The 13,755-nt window shown below is 41.1% G+C and overlaps 1 protein-coding gene across 6 annotated transcripts in view; it reads right to left on the bottom strand.

Annotated features, from left to right (window-relative positions):
- The window catches only part of SGCD (sarcoglycan delta), a 305,266-nt gene that overhangs the window by 70,061 nt on the left and 221,450 nt on the right, over nucleotides 1-13,755 (bottom strand). For all 6 annotated transcript variants that reach the window (XM_079319423.1, XM_079319422.1, XM_079319421.1 and 3 more), the window contains one exon: nucleotides 2,207-2,308. In XM_079319423.1, coding sequence (XP_079175549.1) covers nucleotides 2,207-2,308 — 102 coding nt within the window. The remainder of the gene's footprint in view (nucleotides 1-2,206; nucleotides 2,309-13,755) is intronic.

The following is a 13,755-nucleotide window of genomic DNA, read 5'->3' as shown; positions in this document are numbered from 1 at the left end:
CCTGCCCTTTCCAGGCAGCAGCAATGCTCCTTCACCCACTACATAGAATAATACTGAAGTTAAATTTGTCGAGTTTATTAAAAAAAAAATAAATTCTTCTATCAATAACCAGCATCTAAAAGTCTTTGGAATTTATATGAAACCATTATTTATTACTGTACACATCCCTTAGGTTGTTTAATTAAACATGAAAAATTGTATATGTCAGACTATTTCTGGGATGCTCTTTACTATGTTATTTGTCATATTTGTTTCTGTTACTCTTCCCATATTTAAAGCTGCATTATGCACTTCTGAAAACCCAAAGATCACTCCAGAATTAGTATGGATGTTCATCTGTTACTGAGCACTGAGTTTGGCACTTTATTTCAACAATATTCATCAGGTTCAGGAATTGCTACCACACTTCCCTCCAAGACAACACTGGGTCACACTACTGTTCTTTAAAAAGATTCAGTGTTTATTATTTAATGAGATTTTTAAATATTCTATAATTATAAACCTTCAATTGACTGCAATCCTTTCATTTGCTTTCAAGTAGCCAAATCCAAACACAGCACAAAAAAGCAGAAGTTGTCTGAATGCACTGAGATCTCTGCTTCTGCCACCAGCCCAAAAATAATTCCAGGGTTACCACAAGCAACCCCAAAGGCAGCACAGGCTATTCCAGTTTATTCCAGAAGCCAGAGGAACCATGTGCATGGTTGGTGTGGTTAACACAGTTTCCAGGACTCATCCACTGAAGGCAGCAGGGATGCTCCAGCTCCCCAGACTGCAGATCAGAGCTTCTGGCTGGCAGCTACATCCTCCTCTAGCTAACAGCAAAAATAATCCTGGATGGGGGATAAAGCAAGGAACACACACAGCCCCCACACTTCTTGTTCCCTGCATTCAGTAATCTGTCAATGGTGTGGAAATTACATTCACAGCCTCAGGAAAGGGACACCTTTTGCACCCCCTGATGTATTAAAATGTAGATCAATATGATAATATGAAAACAGTAAACTCCCCAGTAGCAAGAAGTAGTTCTCACTTCTCTTGGCAATCAAATATTATTTCCATCAATGTAACTAGAGAAAAAGGAATGTAGGTAGTGATTTGTCAGTCTATTTATCAAACCAACTGCTGCACCTGGTTCCCACATATTTTATATTAAAAGGTGAATGACATGTAAGGTTTCACAGGTTCCATTTTAATTCAGGGCTGAAAGCATTTATAGATATGAAGGTTTTCTTATTAAGTTTTCTTCCTGAATGATTATGCTTGTTCAAATAAATTCCCAGCCATCTTACAGAGGTTACAACCTTCAATAATTAAATGGGGTATTGTATTGGCTGTTTTGTTCATTATGCTCCAAGTTCCAATTTCTACAAGTGCACTGAAATGCTGAGATAAAAGGATGCTAAGTTTATTTAATTAGCTATCTGCCATTGTTATCAAAAGGAAAGGTTGGTATCTGACTCAAATTAACACTTTAGATCAGGAAACAAGACAGATGATATCTTCTGACACGGATCCTGGAAACTCTGCAGTTTGTTTCAGTTATTTTAAAGCTGCTCAGGACACGCAGGATTGCATTAGAAAGACCAAAAGTCACCAACAGTCAATGAAGTGCTGCTATGAAAATGCTATTTCAATCACACTTGGGTTCTTTCTCATTTCCAGCAGTTAACATCCTTGCCACTTTTGTCAAGCAGTCACTCTTAGCAGCATTGAATTTTAACCACACATAATTTTAAACCAACATGAAATAGGATTGAGCACATAATATGGGTTCACTGTGCTAATGAGCAACAGATCAGGCCCTTGTGCCAAGGCAGCACCTCTCTGCTATGCAGAAAAGCTGGGACTGCTTAAAAGTGAGCTGGATTTCAGAGCTCCCAGCCATCCCTCTGCCTCAGAAATAACAAGTCCTCCAGCTGAGGGTTGTTTAGGATTTACCTCAAAAGAAAGCAAAGACAGTGTGAAACTTCAGAGGTGCTGGAAGAGTTTTAACTGTGGCTTACACAAACCAGAGCCATGGCTATCAACCTGGGAACTGCCCAGAGGATGCAGTGTCTGGATGAAGTCCTCAAAGACTTGCTTCCCAAACTACACCTCTATGGAGAGGCCAGTGGCCAAAGCAATTTATCCAGTAACCACATCACCGTGGTTTCTTTCTGTTAGGGCTACAGAAACAAGTTTATTCCTTTCCCAAAAAACTTACTGGTCTTGATCGGATTTCTTTGGCGTAGAGAGGTTTCAAGAATTCTGAATCTCCTTCAAGCTTCAGACCCTTTTCTGTGATCCTCAGGTTCCCCATTCCATCCTGAAAAACAGGCAAAAACAACCTTATTAGTTACAATTACTAAATTCACAGGCTGCCAATAGCTGATTTTTTCCCATTGAAGATAACATGTATAGCACTAGAGAATGCAATTACTTGTGTCATTCTTGTAGCTCAGTTTCTGTGAAAAAAAAATTTCTATTCAGAACTCTCTGCAATGCCCCCCAGTAAACCATTTACACAGATGAAAGATGTTCCTTTAAGCTAAGTCATTCTCTGCTCACAGAGAGGCAGTGATGCTCTGTGTTAACAGGAAACTATTCACTGTAATATTCACTGCCTGCCTGTATAATATAATAATATACCTTCTCATTCATAGCAAATCCCTGTAAAGAATGTGATTAATATCTGTACAGATATTACACTCACACAGAGGAGAACTGTACCAAAATATATTTCACCTCTGGCACATGAAAGTTTTACCTTAATATAGGATGAGGGGTTTAGCTTTGTTTAGGCTTTAATTGCTTACAAAGGGTGTGTAAGAAACAGTGTGGGTAGGCAATTGTACAGGTATATCTAGAATCAAAACTACATCAAATGTAAGATATTATTTGCAAGATTCAGGGTGATTGTCAAAGTTTGTAAAGGTTGAGGTAAACTGTTGCTGTTTTTTTTTTTTTTTTGTTTTGTTTTTTGAGAAAAAGATAGTTTGAAGAATATCCTTTAGCAAAAAACTGACTGAAATCACCAGGATTGGAGAGTAACACCAGCACCTCCATGCCTAACTCACAGCTGCTTTGGGGATTTTATAGGGAAGAGGAATACACTTGGGTAGAAAGTATAAAAAGATCAAGAGGAGACCAGGAAAATCCGGGAAAACCACGTGTATTTGGATATACATCTAGCAAGCTTTTCAATCCAGATGCAAAAATGAAACCCCATCTGTCTCTTCCTCTTTCTCCCACTGTGAGAGCACCTCCAGCCCTGGATGAAGAATCAGTGTCTCTCCAAGAGAGTGGAGATCTAACCCAGACAGATTTCCATGAACTGCTGCCAAAAGGCTGAATTTGGAGGGATGAAAATCAGAGATGTCGCACGGCTCAGCAGCAACACTGGGCACCTGCCAGAGGTTCTCCTGTTCCAACAAGTGCCATTCCCAGGTAGTTCCTGCCAAGTTAACATTGCTCTTGCCAGATCCTGGTGATTTATGAACAAAGGTGATGCTGGTTGATGAAGTGACCGCTGTCATCTCATTTTGAACTGAAGGTTGTAAGCAAATCTGAGAGACAGATGCTGGAATTGCTACTGGGTCATAAAATGCCACTCCCCACATTTGTTGGCCCTAGGTGTACAATATTGGTCTATGAATTCTGGGTTGGTGGTGGCACAGAAGGGGTTCATTTATCTCAAGCAAAAGTATGGAGGAAAATGAGTGAAATATGATTATGCACCCAAAAGCCCAGATTAAATTCTGACAGCAGTGTGCTTTGCGATTTGAGCGAGCAGGAATTATTACAGCTATCTGCAGACCCTCACACGCTTTGGGCTGCTAAAAAAAATCTCTACAATTTTTTTCCCCCCCAAAATAGATTATCTCAGTAAGGTTACAAGCCCTGAGGGCTTTCACACAGCAGTGTCTTCTCTGGTTTTATTAAGAGAAGTTGCAGGTCAGGCAAGCTGCTCTGCCCCAGCCAGCAGCAAGGACCATCACCGTGGGCATGCAGTGCTGACCCCTCCAGGGTTTGCTCCTCAGCTAAACTGGGGCAAAACTTCCCAGTAACATGGACCCAGGGATAAAAAGGGACTTGTCAAGCCACCACTGAAGCTGTGGGAAACCAGCAATTTTGATCATTCACAACTCTGTTCTGTTGTAATGATACAGATCCAGAGTCCCACTCGGCTCTCGTGTGTTTCTCCTTCTGTCCTTCAGTCTGTCTCCCAAGTGCTGTCCAAAGGAGCTTTTACATATAAAAAAATGTGCATAAGGGAAGTTGAGCTGACAGCCAGCAGGTCCTACACATCCCAAAAGAGGTACCAGGCCTATGGGACAATGTACTACAATCAAAACATCAAGGACACATTTGATTCATCGAAGCTGCTGTATCCTCTTGCAAACCCACTGGGTTACAGAGAAAGAGGCATTTCCCATGATTTTCTCAGTCTTTGACCCTTCTCACCCTCCACTCACTTTTCCCTCCTCCTGCATCTGCCAGAAGCAATAAAAGCTGTGCCCACCACACATCCTGTCTTGACTCCCTGGGGTTTGGGACTGGATCAATGCTTAGCACTGGCTTAGCACCATTAACTCTCCACTGCTCATGTTTCTCATGATTAAAGCTGTTTTTCTATGGCAATAGTCTGAGTCAGCAGAGCAAAGGTTGTACCTTGAGTTCAACAAGTATCTTGGCCTCTTATCATACAATCACTATAAAATTATATTCCTCTACTATTTCCCATTAGAAAAAAAAATAGAAGAAGCTCACAGGATTATACAGAGGTCCCAAGATACAGATACATTAGGGAGAAATCATTGTTGGAAAGACTACTTCACATGTTGTTTTGGATAAAGTATCTTCATCCCCCCTAAATTATGTGGTTTAATAACAAATAAATGTCATATTCTGCTACAGAGAATAGATATGAAAGTTCCTATGAAATTTCATGGACTGTGACCTATAAAAGGTAGCAGAAAACTGCCTAGAGTGACAAAGACCAAGATGTTTTATTAAACATTTTGACTGTGATTGGTATATATCCTTATCTGCCACTCTTCTGCTTGTGAATAAGGAGAAATATTGATTATTTCATACTGTGCCATCTGAAAATCATTGTTTCTCTCCTTTTTATTAATAGACTCCTCAGCAGATTGAATGACTTTGTAGTTCAGGCACAAGCCAGGTTTGTGGGAGCTCCTAACAGGAGGCAAAGAGTTTGGAACCTTCCATCACCACCTGCTTTGAATTTTTCTGCTTTTTGGGATGGCATGGCAAAAAGTTTCACATCCATTACATCATTTATGCTCTCTCTCTTTTTATGCAGTGCCTTGTACTGGACAGGCATAAAAATTTATGTGCTATTGCTGACTGCTCTGGGTTGAAAGAGGATAGCAATCCTGAATAACATAAATGTCATTTTGGTGATGCTCAATGAGGAAGGCATTTTGGGTTTTAGTAGCTTGAGAAGCATCTCACTTTTACAGCCAATTATGAATGATGGTATTACTGTCAGGGGAAGAGCTCAGCATTGATGGTGTCTGATCACCAAAGCTCCTCTCTGCCTTTTGGTTGGCAGTGTGGCCCCACAAGTGGCTAAAGCACAGCTTGTGTTTTACTTTCTAACAATTTTGGTTACTTTAATGATTAATTTTTTAATTGCAAGGCTGGTGGTAGGAAGATCCAGCTAACAGGATAAATAAAAAAACAGCCACCCTAACCAGAGCCATTAAAACTAAGAGTAGGTTTAGATCAGATATTAGGAAGAAATTATTGCCTGGGGGAAGTGGTGAGACCCTGGCACAGGGTGCCCAGAGAAGCTGTGGCTGCCCCATCCCTGGCAGTGTCCAAGGCTGGATGGGGCTTGGAACACCCTGGGACAGTGGAGGGTGTCCCTGCCTGTGGCAGGAGGTAGGACAAGATGGTCTTCAAGGTTGCTCCCAACCTAAACTTTTCTACAATTCTACAATAAATACCTGAGATTGGCTGCACTGATCTGGATTGATTCCTCACATGGACAGGGGGAATTTTCAGTGCTGTCTCATCCATGGGCAGCTTTATTAGACCAGGCTCATGCTGCAGCTTAACCTACTCGAGAACCAAGGAGATGCTGACACACATTCACTGTGTCCCTTGGTGCCAGGATCCTCCTTTGCAAACACAAAATGCAGCCTCAAACTCTTCTGTGCCTCCTCTGTTCCCCTTGCACTGCTGAACATATTTCCTATTTGTTGAGGTCTTCCTAAGGATTTTAAGGACACTGGTGATGGGTGACAGATTGCTCCAGCTGTCTGCTGGCCACCACCAGCTCCAGTGGGTGTTTCCCCTGCACCTCCATCCCTTTCCAGTTCTCAGGAGGACAATGGCTGGCTAGGTTTGTCTCTGCACAGCAGGTAAGAATTTATTTTTTTTTGCTAGGAATAAACTGAAGTTATGTTCAGCAATGTCCTGTGGGAGAGAATTATCTTTGGAGACTGCTTGTGTCAGATGGCTGAAACACCCGATTATCGTTGCTTGTATTATTGATTGCTGTGCTCTGCATTGCTCCCAGATATGTGCAAGTTATTACACAGCTCAATACATCCAAAGTTAGGAAAAAAACCCTCAGCAAAGGCAAGTGACCTCGTTTTTTTCCCCCCCCTCCTGGGAAGGTATCTGTGCTGTCCTTTTCTCTCTGACTTGACATTAAATGTTTCCAGATTCCAGGTACAGAAAACATCATTGCCAGTTCTTCACAGGCTCAAACTTGTTTTTTGCATCTAATTGCATTTTCTCTCCCTCCTTCTCCTCATTTTCTTCAGCTAATTCATCATCTTAATAAGGATCCCAGTATCCACCTGTGTATCAGCAGCAACATTTTCCTATGGAAGCCACCTACCAGCAGCACCAGTCCTACAAAGTTAAATCTGGTTACACAGCTTGGTCCAGAGCAACATAGGTACAGAGATAATGTGTGAAAACTTTTCCTCTGGTATATAAACCTTGCTTTGAGACCTCAAGTCTGTGTGGACAGCAGAAAAAAACAGTGCAGCATTACACATTACTTTTAGTTCCTTCCACAGATATGAAGTTATTTGTGAGAGTTACAGGAAAGGCAGGTGGTTTCTAGCTTGTGAAGGAAGCAGAGGAACTTGCCTGCAGACCATGAGGGTTATTGTAAAATTCAGCCCAAACAAAGCCCTTGCAAATCTCAGAGCCCTTCCATTCCAATGGTAATTCCTGGTTTTGTGAGCTCTCTGCATGGCTGCAGAAACAGAGGCAGAAAACGAGAAGAGAGGATAAAAGAAGAGCACAAGAACTGACAAAAGATACTCAGAGAGCTTCATGAAGCTCACATGGAAGGGAAAAGACACTGATAAATTTGCTTTAGTGGAAGTTAAGGAGAAAAGTCTTAATGAACAGGAAGAACAGGCTCAATTGTTGTTTTCCAATTACTGTTTCAAGTAAGTTACAACCAACCAAAGCAACTAAATCTCATCAGTTGAAACAATTCCAAACTAGAGTAGGAACAATTTCTAAACAAATCCTTCAGTCAGAGCTTGAAGAAAGCTCAGCTCTGGATTTACTGCACATTGCTGGAATTACTCTAGGCAGGAGGTATTTCTTCCCAAAGCAAAATGCTTGTGAGTTTATTCAAAGTATGCTCAGGTGTGGCACCACAAAACCAGGATTCTGATGAATTAAGCCAACCCTGAGAGCACATTTTGCAAGGAAAAAGATTAGCAGACCTTCTGGGGAAATGATTATGAACCCCAGCATTGTTACTACAACTCAACCATCATGTGCAGAATTCCTCTCTAGGGTAATCATTCCCTTTCCACTGGTACAGCAGGGAAGAGATGGAAACTTGGCTTTCACTCCTCCAACCCCTTGTTCCAGAGCACTTTGGCACAGCAGCATCACAAAATGAGCCACGCTCTCTTGAGCACTTTTCTGCTTTTTTCTCCAACACAAATAGCAAGGTTTCACATCTTACCATCAACATACATTCCAAAATGTGTCCCTGGAATTCTCCATCTTTTTTAGTCCAGCTCATTACCATAATTATGCTAACTAAAAGGGAAAAGTCCCATCCTGCAGAAATTCGTGCTCACTCAGAAGTGGGAAAAAAAGATTTTTGTACTCGTAGGAACAAGAAGTCTTCTAATGCAGTGATTTAATGATAAAATAAGCACAGAAACTCACTGATGAGAGGGTGCAGAAAGAGTTGTTATAAATTATGGCCTAATGCTCCTTAACTATGATAATCTGTCAATCACCAAGTGAAGGACAGAACAAACACTTTTTTTTTTTTCAGACTATAAAGATCTTGGACACAACGTCTTGTGTGCCACTGCTGCTCCAAGTTACACCAAGGCTGATTGGACTCACTCATCTTTATAGTGCTGGGAGAAGTTTCCAGGGAGAAGAAGGATTTTTTTTTTTTTTCCTTTATCTTACTGGAACCCTTTTGTGTTCTTACACTCTGAAGTAAGATTTTTCAGGCTAATACACATTTAGCAGTTCCCCCTACCAGCAGTGAAGCTGCAGATTAAGGCTTGTCAGTGTGAGGAGGAAAGCAGCAGCTCTCCTGTGGCGTGTCTGAAGGTGAGCTCTCAGAAATGGGGCCAATTATTGGGTCATTTTTGTCTGATGTGAACATGCCAAAACAACCCAGGGGCATTAATTAGAGCATCACACCAGGTCTGGGCAAAGAAATGAGGCTCATGCAAACACGCTGTGGTTTCAATCCCATCCCAAACTAAGCAACACCCAGGAGAGCTCAAAGCAGAGGTGAAGAGCCCCAGCAGGGCTGTGAGCACTCTCACAACTCCCATCCCTAAAGGACATGATCCCATCCCAGCAGATGGATTTACAGGCTGTGGGGACACCACTGCCCTTCCCAAACCCCAGAGCTGGGTGAGAAACTCCCTGCCACAGCAGCCCCAGCCTCCAAAGGGATCATCATTGGGAATGTGGATTTTCAGCTGCTTCATTGACCCCACTGTTCCCTCCTCTGTTTCCAAAAGCCAGGGAAGCAGGGTGGGCAGGGAGGAGTATTTTCAGTGCACCTCAATCACTTCTGATCCCCCCTTCAGGCAGTCTCAGCATTCCACTGATGAGCCTGGACTTGCAGATAAACACCCCAAGCAGTCAGGGGAGGGAAAATGGCAAAAAGGTCCATCCAGACCCCAAATCACTCCCTGGAAGTCACCCTCCAAGGTGACTGAGGCATCTTTTCTGGCTGCCTTTAGATTCCTACAATAAACCTGGAGCTCAGTGCAAGGTGCACTAAATGTGCAACAGGACTCAAAAAGAAAACAAACAGGTTGCCAGTCAAACCAATAAACAGATACAATGAAATAAAGTATATTTTAAAAATGTAATTCCAACTATATCCACATAGAGTGACTTCAGGGATTACCTTAATGATTTTTTTTTAATCAAGACTCATACTTTTAATAAGAGATAGGAGATAGAGCACATTCAATTCATTTACACAGGTAGGTAAAGGAAATTTTCTTGATATTAAATTATCTTTTTTAAGAGGAATCCATAGTCCCATGGTTAAGAAACTGCCCTCATGGCCGAAGATCCACCACTGAATTTTTATAGCTATATTTGTCATAAAAATATATATTATTTTGCTCTTTCACTATCAGAATATAGAGAAAAATAATTTAAACTGTCTTCCAGAGTTATCTACAGTGTGTCTATGGCTTTTTTTTTTGCAAGAGAGGCTCTGGGGATGGCAAAGAAATGAGAAAACTGAAAGTGCTGCTCCCAGAGAGGCTGAAATAAGGACATTGCTTCTATTGCTTTTTGAACAATAAATAATTATTCATAGAGGAAAATATATGAGTATGTTTAGGGCCCCTCACCACCAGCAATGGTGGGCAAAGAATGAGATCTGATCCGTGGAGTGAAGATATTGATTTCAAATTGCTCCATCAATTCACACCCACCTGGTACCTGGCCCTGGAGCAGCAGGAGGAAATCACTGATGGAAATAATGGGTTAGAAGGAATCCTAAAAATCATCTCACTTCAGCCTCCCCAGACAAGGTTCCCCTCAAAGGAGAAACTGAGGCACAAAGTCAGATATTCACCAACAGTCACACCAGAAAACTGTGCCAAGGGAAGCAATACCAAGGTTTGTCTCTCACACCCTGTTGTGTGACAGCCCAGCAGCTCAGAAACTATAAATATCCAGCTCATGAGGAACAACAGGTTAATTTTAGCAACTTTCAAATGCCAGTAATTCAGTTACTCTCTCATCTTCCTGCAGTTTGCATCCCTCTGCCTCCTTGCCAGAAGGTGCATTATGCTTAATGCCCCTTGTCTTCTTCACAGCTTTCTAATGCACATCCAGAAGTGTTTACTAGACTAAAATAAATGATGATTAGACAGCAAGGGAGCTAGGAACTTGCTGGCCATCCACCCAAATCCAGAATCCTCCTGCAAGACAGCACATCCTGATGTAATATCCAAAACTATCATCATGTAGATTATATATTTGCAAACCAACAGTGAGATAATTTTCCCACTGTTTGCTTTCTGTGGAAAATAAAGGCTATATGGATTTTTTCCTTTTTTTTTCTTTTTTTTTTTTTAATCCACAAATCATGCGTGGGGTGCTTCTAATTTCAAATTATTTATCAAGTGGGTGCTTACTGAGTCATAGGGGACTTTTGCCAGATGCCAAGAGATTCTTTTGGAATTCAGGAGTACAATATTATGTGTGTGAAAGTCAGGTGGTTACCTGAAATAGCCAAAAATCACATGCAAAAATATACAGCTGGCATCAGCAAGTGACAACAGAGCAAGAGACAGCAGCTTTTTAAAACACTTCTTTTAAACAGAAGGTCTTAAAGCCACAGGGAAGTGATTGCTCTTACTGTGCTTTGGCCTTTAGAGAGCACAGCTCTGTGTGCCCCTTCATTGCAGAAATATGTCTTTTTTTGGGATATTAGCATTTCCTCCTTATTCTGCTCCTTTCTGAAACGTGACACCTGCAGAAACAAATTCAGTGACTCACAACATGCTCAGTTATTAATTTATCCACCGTGAGCAACTTCACCTTTTTCAGCAGCACCAAGATTATTTTAATCACAAAATCTTTGGAAATAAATATTAAGTGTCTCAGATCTGGATTTCCTTTATTGCAATAAACCTCTGAGCATTCCTGCATGCCAAATGCTGCTCCTGGGCACAGTCTAGCAGCAACACCCTCATGAGTCACAAGTGATGCTCCCTCCCCTCCAGCCTGGCAGGATGAGCAAGGGTGAGCAAAGCACGTGATGCCAGCAATTTAAACATGCTGTATTCTCCAGTGGGTGCCTGCAAGCTTTGGCAGAAGCTCCTGGTTATGCTCCTTGGGACCTCTGCAAAGAAAATAAACAAACCAGCACAGGAGGAGGATGCAGCCCTTGCAGTCCCACAGGGCAGCCCTGGTGCTTGGCAAGCTTGCAGGCAGGGAGATGGGAGACAGCATCAAGCTAAGTTAAAAAATGTTAAATTAGCATTGAAATAATGAACTTGGTGAAATGTTTTTGGTCAGGCAGCTCTGCTGGCTGGGAGGTCACTGTGATGCTCCTGCACACAGCTCTGCAGGCAGAGTGGGGCTGGCTCAGAGGCAGCAAGAGGTGACAGCTCTGCATCATGTGGGTAACCTACACTTTCCTTACAGCTTTTTGGCTGTTTTGGCAGCCTGTCCTTGTCATTGCCTGGGTAAGATACTTATTTTCCAAAAAAGGACCTCTGGGGGATAATGACACATCACCACCAACCACTGCACTTGGCTAGGGACCAAAACTGCTGGAGAAGGAACTTGAACAAAAAGACAAAAAGCACAGATCCAAACAAGCTGAGGCTGACACTTGTATTTCCCTTTGGCTGTGCTTTGGTGAGCATCCAGACCTTGCCTCCAGCCTGCCTGAAGCAGGAGGTTTGGGTCCCTCCCTGCACACCTGCAGCTCTGCCCAGGACACAGCAGGGCTGCACCTCTGTCACCTCCTCCCCTTCCACCTGAATCCTGAACAGCATTTTTCTCTCTTGTTTTGGCTTTCCTCGCTGACCTACTTGACAACCTTAGTGAATTTAATCTCAAAACACTCAGGGATAGAGGGCAAAAAATATTTTTCCCAGGCTGCCAATAAAGAACGGAGTTTCACGGAGCTTAAATGGCTCAATGGGACATTTTGGTGACCAGAGGAAATTTAGAACCCTATGATAAATTTGGGATATTAATGTAAGAATAAAGTTGAACTGCTGGAAGCAATATCTTATTGACAAAAGTGCTAGAAAGCTGCAAAGGTAATAAATGAGGAATTGAGATGGATTACTGGGGATATGCTGTTGAATGTATTGCTCAATGCCAGCTGCTGGATCCCTTGTGAAGCCCTTACATGCTGGGGTAAAATACTGCACCTATAAATATCCTTCCTGAATGGAACTATTAATTAGAATAACTGTGCTAAACGTGGTCAGTGACTTGTTATCAAGGCAGAAGTCCTGGTGCAAATGTTAATTGCTCTAATTGGTTCTTTCCAGTCTGTCTTTGTTAATAGTGTACAAAATGTACAGTTCACAGCTATGGCTATGGCTATGGCTATGGCTCTTTTCTCATTCCAGGATTATTTAAAAAAAATACAATTTCTTCCTTTCAGCTATTGGTGGGGTCTTAAAGACATAAGCAATCTTGGCAGCCAGTGCAATACACTGCATATCTCTAGAAAACCCTCAAAAACACCTAAAATGAGGAATAAATATCTAATTTTAAAATGGGACCAGCTCAGCAGAATGCATTCCTGTGGGATGCCTTCTACTTTATCAAACAATTTCTAAATTATGAAATGCCTGAAAAAATATTCTTACTTTAATTTAGTGTTCTAAGTTGCTGTAGGCTGTAGGAGACATTCCTGAGAAAACCATGTTTATTCATTTAATGCTTAGAGATTATATCATGATGTTTATTCTCAGCATTTGTTAAAAAATGCAAGCAGCAAATGCTGTGGGTCTAAATGTCACCTGACTTTGTCAGAAGTCATAAAATTTCTTAAAATGAAAGACATTGCCTAAATACAGGGTATTTCTATAAAATGAAAAGCTTATTTAAGTATTTCCTCATGGTCAACAGCATCCTTTCCAAAATAAAAGATTATTAAAAAAAAGAAAAAACTCCACTGTTCTTAAAAAGTGGCAGTGGAAGTCTATGTAACTTGAAAGACTTTTTTTAAGAATAAGCTTGCAAAGATTTGTTTTGGAGCTGAATATCCTCTGTATATAACTTAGGGATAGTTTGAGTTATTTTGGGCAGAATTTTCATTTTTGTGAGACGATGAAAGAACCAAAGGAATATCTGAAAAGGCAGACTCCACTGAAGGAAAACAAACATTAAAGCACTAATTATATAGACACAGGGAGTATTTCTACTACTCAAAAAAACAAACAGAAAGAAAATTGGGATTCAGCTGCAACTCATTAACAACCTGTACTTTCAAAGCTTATTGATGTGTCTAGGGCAAATATTTCATAGAAATATTGAAATTTACAGTGAGGCTATGCAAAGCCAAAAAAAACAGTCCCTGACTCAAATCTTCCCTCACTCAGCATTTCTCTGATCTAAATATTATTTTGTCTCAGCTTGTTCAACTCTTTCATACTCACTATGAAATTCTACAGTGAGTTTGTTAAAGTCCTGCTAAAGTGCTTTTTTTTTTAAATTTTTTTTTTTTTTACTTTCATCCTCCTCTATCATAACCATAAGAGAAGAAAATCTTATGTAATTTAAGAT

The sequence above is a fragment of the Erithacus rubecula genome (assembly GCF_903797595.1).
Source record: "Erithacus rubecula genome assembly, chromosome: 16".
Taxonomy (NCBI): domain Eukaryota; kingdom Metazoa; phylum Chordata; class Aves; order Passeriformes; family Muscicapidae; genus Erithacus; species Erithacus rubecula.
The sequence above is the reverse complement of the archived record's forward strand: the minus strand, read 5'-3'. Positions and strand labels throughout refer to the sequence as shown.